This window comes from Austrofundulus limnaeus, unplaced genomic scaffold (genome assembly GCF_001266775.1).
Source record: "Austrofundulus limnaeus strain Quisiro unplaced genomic scaffold, Austrofundulus_limnaeus-1.0 Scaffold69, whole genome shotgun sequence".
In the NCBI taxonomy this organism is placed as follows: Eukaryota; Metazoa; Chordata; class Actinopteri; order Cyprinodontiformes; family Rivulidae; genus Austrofundulus; species Austrofundulus limnaeus.
Window position 1 is genome coordinate 1618397 of NW_013952471.1, and position 19671 is coordinate 1638067.

The 19671-nt window shown below is 39.1% G+C and overlaps 1 protein-coding gene across 3 annotated transcripts in view; it reads right to left on the reverse strand.

Annotated features, from left to right (window-relative positions):
- The window catches only part of cdk14 (cyclin dependent kinase 14), a 224408-nt gene that overhangs the window by 104995 nt on the left and 99742 nt on the right, over window positions 1-19671 (reverse strand). For all 3 annotated transcript variants that reach the window (XM_014010472.1, XM_014010474.1, XM_014010473.1), the window contains 2 exons: window positions 18850-18912; window positions 5517-5640 (listed from right to left, as the gene is read on the reverse strand). In XM_014010472.1, coding sequence (XP_013865926.1) covers window positions 5517-5640; window positions 18850-18912 — 187 coding nt within the window. The remainder of the gene's footprint in view (window positions 1-5516; window positions 5641-18849; window positions 18913-19671) is intronic.

Genomic DNA, 19671 nt, shown 5'->3' on the forward strand with positions numbered 1-19671 from the left:
ACACACACACACACACACACACACACACACACACACACACACACACACACACACACACACACACACTGATCCAATAGGAACAGTTTATCTCAGTTTTGTTCCAGGTCTGAAGCAACTATCAGCAGCCATTTGTTTTTATTTCTAATGGACTACAAACTGTCCATCTGTGACCGTGCACTGGCCCAATGGTGACAGCCCACTTTTTATTCACACACATTTTATACACTTTTATATTAAAATGTAGGTATTGTTGTCTTCTTTCCCCCAGCTATAGAACTCTTAAATCTTTCTAAAGTGTAAAGTGTATCTGAGATCAGAATGTTTGTTTGAATGAAAGTGAAGGATACAGTATGTTGTCATATATCTACATGGAACTAGGGTTGGGCATAATCGTATCGTCTGCAATTAATCGTCAAAAAACATTTATCGATAATTTTTTAGCACTTGACYATTAATACGATTAATGCCACCAGGCAGACTGACTGGAGATTTCCCCGGTCAGTCCGCTCGGTGCTCCTCTCCGCTTKAAATATGACGAATATTTAAARAAAAGTTCTGTAATTTATTTAWCAACASAATTTAAAWTTTGAAGTACAGSCTGAAGTCTGTGATTTTGACACAGTTTGAAAAATATTTTTACGAAGAGCGAATCTTTCCCACTAAATTGATCATGTGACCAGGACATAAGGGTATCCAGAGACTACAGGCGATTAATCGTCAAATTAATCGTTATCYTCTAAATACCATAATTAACCGTGACTAATTTTTTGCCAATATCGCCCAACCCTACATAGAACACTGTAAAACATAGAAAATGCTGTTTGATGAACATATTTTTTCTATATGACTACTKGTTTTAAACAGAGACTGAGGTTTATTTTCTACACTGTGTTTCTGTCTGTCAGGGAGTGACAGACGTATGTAGTTGTGTGGTTACCTTGAGGACCCATCTTAGCCACTGACAGCAGCTTTAATATTTATTTTGATCTTGGGTTTCAGTGTTTGGTAGATTATTACAGATGGAAGTCTTAAATTACTACTGCACTTCAGAAAAGAAACTTGATCTAAGTTTTATTGGCATCCTACAAAATTACTTTAGAAAAGAGAGAAATGTTCTTTTGTTGACWTTAATGTTCTGAGGTTTGTGAAACAACTAACAATGTTGGTGATCCAGGCCGAGAAACTGCCTCTTTCAAACAACAGTAGGTCTGAAATAATTACTTTCAGAAGATGTGTGTGCTGAGAGACAGAAGCAGAATGTTTCACACAGCTTCCTGCACAAACACACGTCCTCTGTACAAACAGTGCAGTTGGCCTCAATTAGCTGCGTCCTTCATATCAAACATGAGGCTCCTCAAAGCCTCATTGACAACATGTGGTTGTTTTTCCTCATTAAGATGTGAGTAAAATCACAGAGGAGCTAAAGGAAGAATGTGGATTAGTCCACATCTAACAGAAGGGATATGAAGCGCAGCCTGCTGGGGCTGATGGGAAACTGTTGCTCTCTGATCAGGATTTCCTTCTAAGCCAGCAGAGCTGAGATGCAGAGAGGTGCAGGATGAAGCTGTACAATGACCTGGAGTAAAAGTTAAGCTCCTRATCTGACTCTGAACCAGACTTCATCTTAAACAAGCTTCTTTACCAGCTGACGATGAACCTCACGACTGCTCTTCTTCTGAATAAATGAAAAATGTAACACAGTTGTTTACACTTCAATAATAAATATTTGACCAAAGGAAAACCTGTGCAGGATTAGAGAGAGATGAATATGATTTAGATTTTTATTTCTATGACTGTATACGACCCACAGGAGACACAGCATTAACAGCAGTCATCATTTCATTCCTCTACTTTAGCAGGTCCTTTGATTCCACAGCTGACACTGCTAAAATGACAGATTTTTTTTTTCGGGATCTCTGAGAGCAGGACTTCAATCTGCGAACTTGTGAAGTTCTTCTTTTTACTTTGCGATGTCATTTATGAATGAACACTTCCTGGTATGTGTGGCAGGAAACATATATTCTTAAATGGTGTTTATGGGGTGGTAATTATGCTAATCTCCTCTCCTCGTGCACGAGCACCTGATACACATTCATCAGTTTACACAGCTCATTAACACACTTTTCCTGAAGATAGAAGAGTTTGTTGAATCTGACGTGGCATGTTCATACGAACCCTTTGTACGAACAAAAGCAAGAGAAGTTTAGGATAAGAATACGAAAATGTTCTTGCTTGAGACCCAGAGTCTTTTGGCTCGGGTCGGGTCAGATTTTTTAGGCCTGATATAAACTCAAAATTTTTCTATAAATAACTGTCATGGTCGAAAGCATKCGATTCTCAAATACAACTTCTGTTTGTCACAGAAAGTGTCAAATATTTACCATCTCTTGAGAGCAGGTGGTGTTTTTATCTCAGAATAAGAAACTGAGGAAAGGAACAATCTGCTACAAGCACGCCYTGACAAGTATAACTCTTGCTCTGATTTAGGTGCATAAAACTCAGAACAGCTTGAAGAATGATGTGAACTTAAACACATTGAGATAGTTTTAATTTTGGAAATTTAAKGTATTCTTAAACGGATGTTTGACTATTGTCACATGTTGGCCTTTTTTTCCTATTAAAAGTTGTTTGTGACATCTAAAAACTCCTAGTTACTTACAAAATTGTGTAATATTTACTGTTTTTTTAWACTGATGCAATGAATTTTGAGTATGATGATGGTGGTGATGGGTATCAGCTGAAACTCATACAAAGAGTCAATGCTAAAAAGCTTTAATTTGTGATAATAAAGTTATATTTTTATATTAGTTTCTAAGTTCTGTTCAATATATTGGTTGACACAATCAAATGTGTTGTTTAAATAAATTAGCATGGGGGCTAACACCACATACTGTATGTATTAGCTCACAAAAGTTAACAGGCTAAGCTAAGGTTCTCCTTCCATGAAGCAGTTCTCCTCTCTGTCAACACTYGTTTTATTTAATARGCCAGACATCGTTCAATGATCGACTTTGTTGTCATCTCATTTGATCTGTGGTGCAGACATGTTTTAAACTGATATCATCTCAAAACACGTTTTTCCCCTTTCATCAACTCTTTGGCTGTACCCCATTGTCCTTCTGACTTCATGTCTGTTTACTGAGGGCTCTGCCATCTCTCTTTGTTCATCACAGCTCCTCCTTTGTCGACACCCTGCCCATTCTCTCCTGTTTACTCCAAACAAAACCACAGGCCTCAGCTGTTGGCTGTTAGTTTTCCAAGGTTAGGGACCCCCAAGAGTCCTGGCAGCCACACGCACACACAGCATAGACCTTTATCATCTGGCATCCCTCAGGCCAAGTCTGACTCTCGGTTTTGAGTGTGTTTGTCGATGAGCTGCAGCCCCAGTGACAGACTAATAGGCCAGGGATTTTCATCTTTTCTCATTTGATATTTTGTCCATTATTTTCCCTCRTGCTCATTTCCCTTGCAGTAATGTTTCTACACTAATACAATGTTTGCATTATTGATGAGGCTACCTCCCACCTCCTCATCCTCCCATCTGTCAGGGGTGAGGGATAGAGGGGTGGAAGGTTGGGGAGATGGATGGGGGAGAGAGCAAGCGTAAAGAGAGAGAGAGAGAGAGAGAGAGAGAGAGAGAGAGAGAGAGAGAGAGAGAGAGAGAGAGGATAGGAATGGATAAATACATAAGGTGTGCAGACCAAAAGCACAAGATTTATGGATGGATGCATATGGGTGTGTGTGTACATATATTGTATATACGTATATATATGTGTGTGTGTGTGTGTGTGTGTGTGTGTGTGTGTGTGTGTGTGTGTGTGTTTTATTTAGAGAAAGAGAGAGATGCAGGCTGTACAAAGATGCCCCTGAGACAGTCCAACACAATAACAGAGTGTAAAATGCAGACAGGCAAAGAATACATGGAGCAACATAACCTAGAGGCTGGAATAATATACAGCAACATCTGAGCTGAGTATGGACTGCGGGTCCCAAAGTCAAAGTGGKAGAATCCTGATTGACTGTAACAACATGAAGAAAGAGCAGTTGGAGAAATACCAAAGAAATACAGAAGTGATGGAGAATCATAGCGTCTGTGGTCCTAGTGGGTATGGGAGCACTCGGTGCCGTGATCCCTCCTGAAAGAGTGGCTCCAACAGATCCCAGGAACAACCTCAGACACCTCTGTACAGAAGAGACCAGTTCTAGGAACAGGTAAGATCCTATAACATGTCCCTGTGTGTCATGAATGAGCTTCTAATTAACTGATGTGGCTTCTTTGAGCAAATTGACGATTAAGAATTTAAAAGTTGCAGACTCCGCCTTCGAGGGAAACCAGGGAAGCCAGAGGAGAGATTTTGGTGCGTTGTYAGTCATGCTCGCCTGCCTCGCTCTTTCTCCTGCCTTCTGAAGCCACCTATTGTTGTTTCTGTCATTTGTTGTATTTCCTGTTGGACCTGGGAGTTACCAGATGTCACTCTTTTCCAATTTTTTGGTAGTAGGGCTGAGATCCTGGACCACATAGGGTATGGGGAGTAGTACCTGAATCCGTCAGTAAATTGCCGTCTGGTTTGGGGCCAGTCTCTCTCTTTTTGTTTATTTTACCCGGGACTCCRAGCTTCTTTTTTCAGACTTGTGTAATTAATTAAAAACATTGTTTAAACATAAAACTGTCTGGATTCAATATGTTGTGCGTCCTGAGTCATTCCTAGACATAAGGACCAAAACTTACTGAACAGAACCTGAAAGCTCTGGTCAGTCAGTCGTTCAGTGGTAGGCAGATAACAAAAACAGAAAGGCTGTCATGGCAGCAGAACTAACAAACTGAAGATGGGGATGAGGAAACACAGGAGGAACCAGTCATGTCATCAATGTGCAATGCTCCACTGAGGAGTGAATAATGAGCAACTCTACAGACGAGCTGGTTCCAACTGCTTTCAGATCCACRGGTGGTCCCAGGTGGGTCAAACTGATGCAAACTAGTGATGTGACGTCAGCAGACTGCTGCCATTGACTGAGCCGAGGTCGAACTCGCAAACTCTTCCTGGAGAGAGGTGATTTTGACAAACTGGTTACACGCGCACCCATAATCAGAGTTGTGACAATTGCAAAAAATACATGGCCAAAGCCACGTGCCAAACCAAACAGACATGAACAGATTAGTAAGACTTGACAATAAAGAGTGGGCTTCAGTGTGGCAGGAGCTGAGAAGCAGATCTGACTGAAGGAGAGTTAATATATGACCCAGGGAGAACGCAGAACCAGACTACAATTAAACCTGACAATAAATCACAAAGCAGGAAAACTAAACACTGAAGCAACAAGTTTCACTAGGATCAGGAACAATCTTTTTACCTTGAAGAATAAAACTGGTCACAAGTTCAAATCAAATGTTAGAAACAAGAGTGGATAAATTTAACTTTCATATCATGAGAACTCATACAGAGAAGACAGGAGGTACCTCTATATATACACCATCAAACAAACACTCCACAGATCTTCAGTTTCAATCTACTCACCAAAATCAGCCAGTTTGAGCTCTCCGGTGTCACTGATGAGAAGATTCTGTGGTTTCAGGTCACGGTGGAGGATGTACCTCTGATGGATGTAAGACAGGCCTCTCAGCAGCTGGAAGAGGAAGAGCTGAAAAACAACACAAGTAACTTTAAGTATTTATTTTCCTTGCAGGATAAATCTCAACTAAATGTCTCAGTTGGACAAATCCAGACTGTTTAGAAACAGGCTGTAAATCAGCTCCAGTCTGAGTATCTGCAGTCAAACAAGCAACTGCACACACACAGGTTTTATCATCTCTTTTTTTCTATATATGCTTGAAATGCAATATTTAGTTTGATTCTGCCTGTGTTAATGAAAGATAGGAAGATAAACAGCTGAAAGCAGAGCTGTATGGAAATGTGACAGAATAAACCCTGCTTGTTGGGTGACTGGGATGAGTTTCTGCAGATAGTTGGTGAAATGATAGAAGGATGAATGGGTGGGTGTCTGACAGCAGGGTGCAAGCAGATGSCAGCGAACAGAATCAGCGAACTTTGAACCAGGAGGGACGTCTTTTTCATCCCACAACGTATGACGTGTCTGAGCTTCAAGCAGACAAACATGCTGTCCTGTTGTGCTGAATATTGGATGTTTGATGAACAGACCCAAAGAGATGCCAGTAAATAAAAAATAAAGAATTGTGGCACCATATGTAGCTTTATCCCACATCCATTTATTACAATACTCTGCTGAAAACAACCAGTTCTGCATCTCAGGAAGCTTTCCTTCCATTTCTATACTTGAACACTTTTTTCTATCCAAGTTAAACAAAACGAGACAACAAATGTGGTTTGAAAGCTTAAAGTAGATTTCCATCAAACTCAGCTCAGATCTATGAAGATACAAAACTGATGGACAGCAGACCTGCCCAGTTGTCTCTGTGATGGACTAAAACCCTGTCCAGGTGTCCCCTGCCTCAATTTGACTGTTGGAAATAGATACCAGGGACTTGATGTATAAACAGTGCATATACCCTTCTCCATGCAAAAATGGATCAAGACTGAAATGAAWGTGGAAATGTGCGCAGCCCCACGCCAACTCCAGGGCTGGCATCTGCCCGTTTCTGTGGTTCTGGTTCCATTGGCAACACTTAGAGGTGATTCTGGGAAACTGTAGCTGTGTTTCCATTGCAAATGTGCGCAAAACCTTGTCGATATTCTGTTAATGTTGAAAAACACAGTTTCGCAATTGCAGTATTTCCATTAAGTAAGAAATGCTATTAAAGTCATGCGTGAATACGTTCGTTCTCGCAATGTCATTACAAACATGGCGGCGATGGATGTAAACATAGCATATTGCTACCACGACACTAGCGCTCATCATCAGCCATCAGAGGAGACGTCAGTGTCTTATTTAGGCTTTCYAGTGACGAGACCCTTATACTTGTGAGTGGCTACATATGCTGCGTRWTTGGGAAAATGTAGTCGGTGAGTTTAATACTTTCTTTTACTACTTCGGTGATTTCACTACTACTTTTACTTCRTGTTATCTTCTCCTTCGTCGTCTTTTCACCAGTAGAAACAGCRGGTTCTTGATGACGTGACTCCCTTGATGRGAAAAAAGTGTTTCCATTGCAGTTTTGCGAAAAACATCAATTTCGATACGGCTGAAAAATCACCTCTTCCTAGCGCAAAAACATTTAGTRGAAAATGTWATTTATTTTTTCTCAAAATTGACGTGTTTCCATTGAGCAAATTTATTTTCAAAATTCTAATTTGCGCATTTTCATGGTCAATGGAAATGCAGCTYTTGATGTGAAGATGATTATTTTTCATGCCAGACACACGTGATATTCTTGTATTTACTGTTTGGCTGGTTTTAGCATTTAGCTATTGTTTGACTGGTTTTAGCTTAGAGATTTTATGCTATTTTTACCTTTTAGCTATGGCTTGGTTGGTTTAAGCTTTTAGATACTGTTTTGCTGGTTCTAGCTATATACACTGTCCAGCTAACTTTAGCCTTTAGCTTTTGTTTTGATCATTTTGTGATGGTTCAGTTTCAGCTTCTTTAACAGGTACACAGAACAAGACGCTTGTCTAGTTAAAATAGCTTTAAAAGTTTAAGATGAAAAACAGCTAAAGTATTTATTTAGTCTGAGAGCTCTTCACCCCCCCCCCCCCCCAACTCCGGTGTAGACGTTTAACAAATAATGAGGTACGTGCGCTGCAGCACTTCATTTTCTTCCAATTCCAGCACTCCCCTCTCATTTCTCTCCTCTCACTGATTCTCTGGCTTCAGCCAATTAGGCTGATTGAAGCACCGTGGAGTCCAATCAGGGACGGAGCCCGGTCTGGCATCTGGAGTCATTGGGTCAACAGTTTACTATCTGTGCCCTCAGCGGGGGGAGAGATGAGCCACAGAGAGGGAAATTAACACTGTAGCTGTGTGGTTACTCATGTATATCAAAGAGTTTCACCCTGTTTGCTCTCCAACTGCATTCTGATAAAAGAACAAAACAGCTTGCCTCTTCTTCTCCATCTTCAGTTCAGTTCAAGCTTTTTCTTTTTTATTTATATATTTTTCTCCTTGACTTTACCTGGGACTCGCTGGGTTTGATTTACATTCTAATATTTGGGGGAAGGTAAGAAGGTGAGGGCAGCTGGGGGATATTTATTCAGTCCGACAGCAGTAATAACGCTCGGTGCTGCCACAAATATGATGCATGTTTCCAGTTTCATTACATACTTTCAGCCCTGAGCTGTTACAGAGTCATTCAGAAAACATGCCACTCAGACGCAGTGAGTGCTGGGGCTTCGCTTCTCTTCTGTGACACCTGCACTAAACTGGACTAAAAGAAAAAATCAAAGGTTATCACATTCTACAGGTCATTAAAATGAAAAATCTTAACATTTGTCATGAAAGGCTGTGGGCCAGTAGTATCATTTTAAAGAATGTTAGGCTTTTGGTTTGTTGACTGACTGCCTGACTGATTAATCAGCTCACTGCATAATTTACCACTGTAGATGAACACCATACATCAGTGTTTCCCAAAGTTGGGGTCGGGACCCAAAGTGGGGTCCTGAAACATCAAGGTGGGGTCCTGACAAGATTTTCTGAATTAATTACATTTTTGCCTTAGTTGTTACAAAGGAGTGAGTTTAGTGTATGCAAAATGGATAAATGTATTATAAAAAATATTGTTACTATGCCCATGTTTAGTTGACCTGATACAAATGTTTATCATCCAAAAATAGCTGAGGGCACAGGTCTCTACTGTTATTTTGTGGGTCAAAAGCTGAAAAGTTTTGGAACCAGTGCACTTTGGTTCCCAAAGTTGGGCTTGGGACCCAATTATGGGTCATGAAGCACCTTGGATAATCTCCAGAAATCAATGTAAAGGGTAATAAAATAATTGCTGATGTAATGTTTTCCTTATAATTATTACAAAAACACAAGATAAGTATAAATAAGTATTTATATTTGTGTAAAAGCTGTTTTGATTGTCAAAAAGCCTGTGTTTTTAGGGTTATTAACGAAGTTCATGTACTCAGACCATTAATATCTGGGGTCACAAGTTTTTGCCATGGATATTTTGTGGGTCAGAAGATAAAAAGTTTGGGAACCACTGCCATACATTATACTATGATAAAATTATGCTATAGTATAATATATAGATTGTCATGCTGGACATGGCAAATCAAATAAATAAAAAAGACAAAATAACTGGAATTCTGTAGTTTTTTGCAGTTTAAAAYCTTTTTAGTATTTTCTGTAGATATTTAAATATTTCTTGCTGCACTGAACAACTCGGTTTGTGTTTGGGTGTTGTATTTTTTTAAGGTCCTGTGAAACTTAAAATGTTGTGTTTAGAGAAAATTATTCTGAATTTCTAAGATACAAACATACTAACTAATAAAATGATGTTTTTCTCTGTTTTCTCCTCCCTGTTCTGTTCTGTGATGTGTTATTTTAGATTTTCCCTCTGACTTTACAAAAACTCAGTCATATATTCTTTTGTTTTTATTTCCTCTGTCCTCATGGGAACGTGTTCGTCTAGATGGTGAAGAGTTTTAATCTTGTGCAGTTTGAAGCTTGGAACGTATAGAACTGAAAAACCTCCCCAAACATCAACCACTACAAAATAAAACAAAGACTCTCAAATTTAAAATGTTTAAATGTAAAGAAAATGTTTTCTTTACAAAAAATGGTTTGACTTGACATGTGCAGTGATTTGATTAGCTCCTGATTAATTGTTATGTATTTAAAGTGGTGTCTCAATTTAGGTCCTTTTTAGCTGTTGAAAATTTTCCACCAGGCTTTCTTTATATCTTCACAAAGAAACAAACCAACGATACTACACTTCTCAGTCTTAAATTAATCCACCTAATAACAATCATCCCTGTGATCAGATTGGTTTATTAATACACCCACTGAGATATCTGTTTGAACCCAGTCAGCTGTGGAGAGAACGAACTCATCAGAGGTGAAATGTACTGAAACAACTCTGATCCACTGCTTTCTATCTGATAAAACGAACGTCTTGGGTAAAATACAGACATTAGTTTTAGATTGGACTGCCATGTTAGGCAGAGATGGTCGTAATGTTTTGGGTCTTTTCCTGAAAAACAGCCTGGAGYATGTTGGATTTTTGTYTGACTTTAATCATGAAGCATAATTAGTTCCTAACTGTGGGAGAAATGAGCTGTGTGTCTGTAGTTAAATCAGTCATTAAAATAATCTATCACCTGAGGAGTGACCCTGCTGCACAGATGATAATCCATCAGCTGCACAGAAACAAATGTTTTTCTCATGATTAAATACTTATTGCAGTCATACCACAGACAATCAGAGCTGTGTTCAGATAAGCATTCTGAGAAAGTGAGATGATGGAATTGGCTGTTWGAATGCAGCAGAGGGCCTCTGTTGTCTGATCCTCAGTGTGCAGCAGAGGAAGAGCTAATGTATCAAAGTGACAGCAGCACACTGCTGTTCACACTTCACACATTCACTGAGACAAAAACAGATGAAAGAAGAGCAGGAGTCAAAGACACATGAGCCTCGACATGATGCCGATACGGAACAAGATGAAGCTGACATGAAGATTCACAATATAACTATCACACCTGAGTGGGTTTAAATGAGCTTGTCCTTGTGTTAGCAACATTTCTCATCAACKACAAGACACAAGTTACTGAAACTCAAAATGAACTCACTGGATCTATAACGGGTTTTGAGGCAGTCCTCCACATGCTCCATCTGAACTGATGTAAACGGCTCTTCTCACAGTTTCATGACGGAAATTGCAACACTGTTCGTAGCTTGGGTCTTCCACCCCTTCATGTAAAAAAAACAGTCTAGAGAACCTTTCACCCCCCTGAGAAGAGGGGGCTGTGCATAATGAGCTCTTTAAGATGGRGGCCACAGCTGAGCAACTTTATCAAACCCAAAATGCCTGTCAAATAATGACATTAACTCTTAGAGTCAATCCTGCCAGATTCTATGTATTTACTTTATCTCATAATCCAGTGGCTCCTAARCTATTTTCCTTAAAGACCCCCTTTCCTATTTCCAAGCCAAGCTGAGCACCCCCACCCTCAGCCCCACCTCAGTACTCCCCACCTCTCCCAAAGATTAACGTTTGGAGTAACTATTGCTCCTTTTCCACTAGTGCCACTTAGTGTAGTGTCGGTACGGGTCAGTTTAGGTGCTTTTCCATTGACGTTCCAGTCCGGTTCCAGTGGGTGTGTTTTGGTGCTGGTGGAGGTGATTTTTGGTTTTTTCAAAAAATCGTTAATGTGTAAAATGAGAGATGGATACACATTTGCCGAGTAAGTTCTGAAATAAAAAAAAAATGCTAAAAATTCGAATTAAAATTGGATGGAAACACGACTAATCTCGCTGCTGCAACTGAAAAAATGGCGCTTCGAGTTGTTGTAAAGGCAGCTCAGACGTAACCAGTGACTCCACCCCCTAGCTAATCAGTGATGAACTGTGTTCTGATGTCGCATTTTGGTGTCGACTGGTACCACTTGGAACCACAACGAAGTAGGTACTAAAAAAAGGGCTGGTTCCATGAATCTGGCCTAATGGAAATGGCTTGGAACCGTACCAAACCGTACCGACACTACACTAAGTGGCACTAGTGGAAAAGGSGCAGAAACGACCACCAAAMCTGACTGACCTTGGCAATCACAGCTTGTTTGAAATCATTGTTTGAATTTTTGATATGCAACGCAAAGAGCAACATGAAGTCCTTCAAGAGTTGCTAGTTTCATAAAAAATGTTACCATATGTCAGAGTGTATCAGTCTGCTGAGAGCTGAGTAAACCTTTAAACCGACCAGATGATCAGGCAGATTAATGCTAACGAAGCCTCAGCACCATCAGAATAAACATGTCACACACACATTTTCACGTGTTAACTAACACAAACGTTTGGTCGACAAAACCATCAGACTAGCTAAACACTGTCATGATCTGTGTTTTTGTCTTCATTCTCTAGTGTTTTCTCTGTTCCTCTGTTTCTCAACCCTGCTGTCTCACCTCCAGCCCCGCCCACGCTCACCTGTTTCCTCTTGTGCCTCCCCAGGTGTTTCCCATTGTCTCTTAATTTGTTTGCTTTATGTTCTGAGTTTTGTCATCAGTCTGATCGTCGGATCATTGTTGTCTTGTCAGTGTTCAGTCTTCCTCATCCCTGCCTTGTATTTTTGTAAGTACTGAGAMTTTTCTGAGCTGCTTTGTCAGCATTTTTGAGTTCATCATTAAAACCTTTTGTCACTTTTGAACCTCTTCTGCGCCCTGGGTTTATCCTGCTCCAAATCCTGTTAAACACAATGAACAAATGGCGTCATACAGGAAGTTATCTGTGCCAGTTGCAGCAGSAACCAAAGGATCAACACCAGCAATGATGACTCCTGTGAAGCTTTAGATGAGTCTGTCTCTGAGGACTCCTGAAACACCTCACATGTACAGGACGGRCAGAGGAACTGCAGCTGCTGTGGTTATGGAAGCAATGGTCCAGMCATGGGGGGCAAGTCAAAATGACCACAGAGAGGGACCTTTTTATATTACCTAAAGGAAGTTGTGGAAAACAGTGAATCAGAATAAAAATGGCAGGGATCATCTCAACTTGTGCCAGGTTTGAGTGAAAAACCACAAACCAAGAGTGAAGCTATGGAAGATGTGAGTGGTGGAAGGAACACTTTCAGGATCTCTGTAATCTGGTCACTGTCCTCCATTGATAAGGCAACGTCTGAGAAGAAAGTGAGTCCATTACCAGGGCAGAGGTCACTGAAGTAGTTGCTAGCAAGGCAACAAGAGAGGACCAGGTTAGCACTGAAATGCTAAAGGCTCTGACATGGTAAATGATACTCCTATTTGTTTTCACACTGAGGACCGAGACAGCAAATGTGGCCAAAGATGGTGTTGTAGTTGAGAGTCATCCTCAACACATACTTCTAACAGATGACGGGAGATCTTGCAATACTGTTTGAGATCACACAAAAGGTTTGACAAAATTGGCTACAACTATGTTTATCAGAACAATTTCAGTCTAAAACTCTGTCTGGAAAGGTGGCGGGTGTTTTTAATTTACATTGAAGTGAATAGTTTTAGGCTCGCTGTGCTCGTAAACATTTAAATCCAGAAACTGGCAACATGAACCACAGCAACACGGACAGAACTCAGGGATACRGAGTCGTCCCTACAGGGTTGTTCTGCTGAAATAAGTAAATATGGTGAAACCAGTGAGGGAGAGATCAAATGAAGGAGTGTTAAATSGAGTGAAAAGCTGCTACCATCTGCCAGCAGGCACAGAAAGAACTCCCATCTTTTCCACTAAACATCAGTAAAATGTGGTCTTTAATGGGCTGAATCAGCGACAGCATCAACCTGCTCTGWGCTGCTGCAACAAAGGACCATCAAGCTCCTGAAATCCTCTGGACTGTTCTAGACGCCTGTTTCATTGAGCAGCTATGGTACTTTGCAGGAATAAAAAGTGAAATTAACTCATTCAGGAGAATTGTCTTATGACTTGTTGGTTTTCCAGAKTATTTAACTTTATTTATAAATGTCCCAACAGAAAAACACAGATTTCTTCTGTTCATTTAAAATAWTTTTTATAGTTTTTTCAGTCTTTTTTATTACTTTTTTGTCTTTTATTGTCCTTTTAGTTTACAGTTACCACTCTGCTACTTTTACTTTTAACATTTTGTGCTTCACCTATGTTTTTTGTATCCAAGTCTARGCGTGCTGACCAGCTGGATAGTCATGCATGTATTTATCAATCTGACATGGGGCTWAGATATTTTAAATGAAATGAGTATATTTTTGTTTTATTTTATATGCACATAGGAATAAACATTATAGAAATATTTTTTTCAATAAAAAACTATAAAATTTGTAAACTGTACAATATAATATATATTTATGCTGTTTGATGATTTTTCTATAAATAAATAGTAAATAAAAAAATTAAAAAGCAAATATTCAAATAACTACAGTTTTACATAGTTTTTCTGTAAACTATGCAATCATTTTAAAATCGTAAATTTTTTCAAGTCACAAAGAATCATTCTTTAGCTGCTTATTGATGAAGGCCGTATCTTATGCTGACAAGTAGCTGGTAGGTCTACATTTTTTCTTCATTCCTGGAAACTGAAAAAGACACACAAATATTGGATGTAGAAAACATAACTTCAGAATAAACTGGCCTGTCTGACAACTTCATAAGGGCTGTATCGTGCTCAAACATTGCATTACTGTTTCTGTCATTAGCAAGTTTACATTATCATTATTTATTAAATAATTTGCAGTTTAACTAGTCAAGAATCAATTAAAAGAGCAGATTTTTACTGGTTTAATATCAATAAATACTATATTTGACAACATATAATTGATTAAAATGTTAAACATGAAAATTGAAGCTTTTTGAATGTTAGCAGGCAGCTTTTACAGTTCAAATAGTTATTTTTTMGTTAAATATGTGAATTATTTACCCATGAAACATAACTCCTTTTGCTTCTGTAAACTTGTCATAATTTTTGCAGTTTATCGCAAAGTATTTGTGCCATTTATACATTTATTACATGTTTGATTGCGTTGTGCTATGTTCTAATCACTGATATCCGTTGTTAGCATTAGCATTAGCTCAATGCATAAAATTTCTCCTGGRTTGCGAAGAATGTCCGGTGACGCTCGATCCAGTAATATAGATCATTGCTTGAGCTGACAGGTTTAATGTAACAAAAAGATCATTTCAGAAGCAGACTGAACATGTTTGTATCTGAGCTGTTAACAAACCACAGCCGTGCACACGAGGTGAGAAGAGTTAAGTCAACAAGAGAATTTCCACCGAACTTCACCCAGGATCATGTAGTGTCAGCCTGCATGAACACACACGTACGCACACACCGAGCTGCTTTATGACCAATAATTACATTAGCAGTGATCGTCTCTGTGCACGTCTCTGAATGGTAATTTGATCTACAGCCAGTGGAGACACTAATAGCTTTTATGTCACTGATTAGTAAACAGGAGGAGCTCTGAGTGACTGCACTCTCCACCCTGATAACACACATCAGCGCTCCACACGTTCTTCTTCAGATCTGTATTTTAACACAAGTCATGCTCTCATCAGCTCTGTCAACGCTCACTGAGGGAAAAAAAAGGTTTAACATAATCGTATAAAATCACCACGTTAGACTGCTGAACAAAAAGAAAATAATGTGCACAGCCAAGACTACAGCTTTACTAGCCGAGCACAGAATTTGATTTTAAAAAATGGACACCTAAAACCAGAGGTTTATAAAGTACTTAAAAGAAACAAGTAAAASTAAAAATACCTCAACAGACTTTGGTAAAAAAATATATTTACTTGATAAGATAAGTACTCAAGTGAAAGTCATAAAACAGCTAACAATATGAAGTGTTGAATTGTATTTAACCAAAGTGGTTCCACTGAACCCAGCTGAGTTACTTGCTTTATTTATTCAACTCAATTTAGTGAAACCAGTTGACTTTGTTAAATAAATCCAACACTTATTTTTTTTTAGAATGCATGTTGAGTTTGGTCATATTTATTTTGTAATGTGTACCTCTAAAGGTAGAGAGCGGAGCAACAAGCCAGTGTATATGTTTGGTTACATATTTGTACCTTGATGGCTGACTTTGTTTTTATTATTGATCATATTTCTAAAAGCCAAAAATTATTTTATTAATTATTGTATTATGTATTACTGCCCCATGACACTCAGCCGGGGTAAAGTCCAGTGTCCTACATGTCCTGCAGATTCAAAAAAAGATCTGAATAATTATGAGGCAATTGATGAAAAGAGGTTTTTCATCTGTTTGAGATGATACTTTGTCCCTGATGTTAAACATAGCTGTGGTTGCCTGAAAAAGAGATTTATTTAAAGTCTCTTTGCCTGGAAAAGTTCCCCCCACAAAAAAATAAATAAATAAATGAAAAGAGCCAATAAGTGTCTCAGAGTTCATTCTTCACAGACTGGAAAATGAGCCTCTGTTATGTTTCAAAAAGAGAACAAATATGTGACAACCCTCTTGAGTAAGATTGTGTTCTAGGAATGTGGAATTTATTATAAATAAACAAACTTCAACAATATTAAATTCTGTGGGTTTGACTGTGAAATTTAAAGTTCAGAGAGGCTGGGTCAGGAGGAGTTTGCCTCAAGTGGAGGGGTTTAAGTATCTGGGTGTATTGTTCCTGAGTGATGGAGCGGGAGATGGATCAATGGATTGGGGCCTRATCCTCAGTAATGAGGGTGTTGCTTTGGTTGGTCATGGTGAAGAAAGAAATGAGTCGAAAAGCGAAGCTCTGGATTTACTGTCTGTCTACGTTCCAACCCTCACCTATGYTSAMGWMMMMWMSATSARYYKAYYAASWKSWKYWAATKWTCRTRCMTKGMYMGGRSGSSSMSKMCKMRKMWYYWYYMAGGAGGAGGAGCTCGAAGTAGAGCTGCTGCTCCTCCCCATCAAAAGGAGTCAGATGAGGAGGTTATGATCTGGATGCCTTCCGTTGAGCTTTTTTTTTTTGGCATGTCTCATTGGGGAAATGATCRGGGGCAGATCCAGAACTTGCTGGAGGTATTGTGTACCTTCTCTGGCCAGGGAACACCTCAGGGTCTCTCAGGAGGAGKTGGAGAGTGTCTCTGGGGAAAGGGAGGTCAGATTTTGTCTCCTGGACCCGTTGCCTCAGTGACTCAGTTATGGATAAGATGGAGATGGCGAGAGAGGCTAATAATTCAAGATTCACTGATTCATTTGGAGAAATAGTCTTTGGTTTGACCAAATTGATGAGTTACGGACTAATCTGAGGAGAGAAGGACTAATGTGGATAAAACTATTCAAAGTTCAAAACATCATAGTGGTTCATGAGAAAAACTATTTTTTAAACCTTTACCCCAATCTTTCCTTTTCATTAGTTTTCATGCTATGYTATCCCACTAAAGGAAAGGCTCTATGCCCCACCCAACCTGATATTTGTGCTTGTATAAAAAGTAACAACATTTTGAAGTTAATTCAGTTTTAATCTAGAATGAAAAAAGAAAATTCCGTCAGAGCTGTGATGATTTATCAGCATCATTGTGTAAAGCTCTGCACATGTAGTTCAGTGTCTCCCCAATGTTTGCACAGAGACGAAGGTCTTATTAAGACTTTCCAGGTCAGGGGTCTCACTAACACCTCGGTCTGCTCCTTCACAATAATCCCACATTATTCATGTGACTCTCAGTAACACYTATTACTGATGTAAATCCAGAGAGGTGGAGGTTTGATGTGTCACCTCGGTGCATGACAGAACATCCTCACAACTTTCCCTCCACTAACATCATCAAGCTGCCTTCTTCATCCCATTATCTCCTCTTCCCACCTGTCAGGTGTGACGTCCCACCAACCAACACACGGAGCTGTACTGACCCACCTTCAGAGTCTGACTCCACCGTAGGACAGGATTATCATTCTGATATAATCCAAAATGGTCTGAATAACTTGTGTTTTTAGTCTTATTGAAAGTCCATTGTGTCACTATAAACTACAGTTGTCCCAATGTGAGTACTTGTACTCASAAAATTTATTCTAAAATGTTACAACAGTATACATCATGCTGTGTATTTGATCCAATTGGAGGGGCTTGTAGGTCTGACAGGAAGTAGAGACACCTTGTTTAAAAACAAAATGTTTTTTTAAGTCATTGTGTAATGTACAGTAAGTACTRTGTACCAGTGAGTAACCAAACTGAAATACTCATACTTGGTTTGAGGAAAAACTGGTAASAGGAACACTGATGATCTTTTCCTGCAACATTTGCTTTAGTACCAACAGTTCAATAAACTAATAAAAAACATTTTGTCCATTGAATATTTGGTGTAATATTGAGATCCTTTTGCTCTATTCGTGGTAATATTATTGTTATTTCTAATGTAATGAAGGATACAAAGGTCTGCTGAAGTTGAGAAAGTGACATTTGCAACACAAGTTGAAAAACGTAATTGGGGTCACAGGTCAGGCAGGGGACTATGACATCATTGTTCAGGCTGTACACGTGAGAACTCTACGGTTGTGTTTAACATGGTTTTGGGCTCCTAAACTGCTGTTTCTGTGAGGACACAATGCTGAAACAAAAAAAAAAAACAACTTTTACATCTTCACAGAACCCTTATTTGGTTTGAGAGCATAACTATCTAAACCTGTTTGGTGAGTACTGAGAAGGTAACATTAAGAATGCGTTCGGTCTGAAGAAGGTTGTTTAAAACAGCCACAGTTCAGCCTTCAGGTAGAAGGATRGGGAAGAAAGAGCAGGAAGAAACATGAGAGATGAAAAGGTTTTTGGTGAGGTGAAGACAAACTGGGTTTGACTGAGCTCATGAAACAAACAACATGAGAAAACCTGTTGAAGGTATACAGTATATTATTATTTTAAATATGTCAGGTTCAGGTGTAGGAGTGAAAACATCTCTCAATCTCACCTGACTTGCTCCAGTGTATCTGCTGGCAGTTATTTYCACCTTCAGCTCCATGCTGTTTCTTCAGTTGTTTAAAATATGCTGTCACATGACTAACATGTTAACATGTTCCAATCACAGAAATGTAATGTTAGCTAGCTGAACACCTGACAACCTGTTTGTGGAGCTATTTTAAAACCTACAGAGTTCAGTGGATACTTCAACATAAAATCTCTTCTATCTTCCAGAAAATGCTGAGAAGCATCATTATTGTGTACACCAGCAGTCAGTGTTGTTTAGACACAACTGTCCATCAGCCTGTTTCTGTCTGCTCAACATCAATTCAAATGTTTTCATCCTTTTTAGGTTTCTTATCCACCAAAGCTCTAAAATATTACCTTCACATTGTCAGGATGGAGCCCCCCGGGATGTTTGTCCATGTACTGACACAGGTCTGTGTGCTGGAAGACATAAAGAAGAGCAGCTGGGTTCAGATAATTGTTCAAACATTTTATCATTATGTGTATTTGAACAAAAGCAGAAAAGAACAGAGAGGGTTAAAGCGAGGTTTCACTGAGCTTTAATTACTGGAGACAAAGCAGATGTTTTTAGTTTTCTGCTGTCAGTCTGACTTGTTCTCTGAATTTGAATTTTTTCTAACATTTCTGCAACCATCATTCTCTCAAACTYGCCAGATTTATTTTGGTCTCAAACCTTTCTCACTTTGGTCTCCGTAGTTCAGCTACAGCAGGGGTGTCCAAACATTTTGTCACATGGGCCAAAATCATAAAGTCAGAAGGACTTGAGGGCCAAAAATATTTTTCATTTACCTGCTCAGCAATAAACCAAGCATTGAATGCTTTAAACAAATAACGTAGTCAGATTTATTGCTGGAAATGGATGTGTAAATGAATCTAGATCCAGAACTGTAAAAGTGTTTTGCAGGTTTCCCTTATTGAAATAAATTTTGCAGATTTCTAGGTTTCAACTGGGGAATAAAAACCCAGTTTAGTCAATTCTGATCAATAAAATCAGGATTTAGGTCGCTCTTTCGTTGAAAAGACAAATTTAATAAATTAACTAAAAGTGAATTGGAGGGCAGCAAAATAAGCTTTTGAGTAGAAATCACTAGATAGATGTGGAAAATGCGAAGAGCCTGGTTATTTAAAGACACATAATTGGCATTGTTGCCAGTGTTTTTTATTGGAAGATTTTACTTT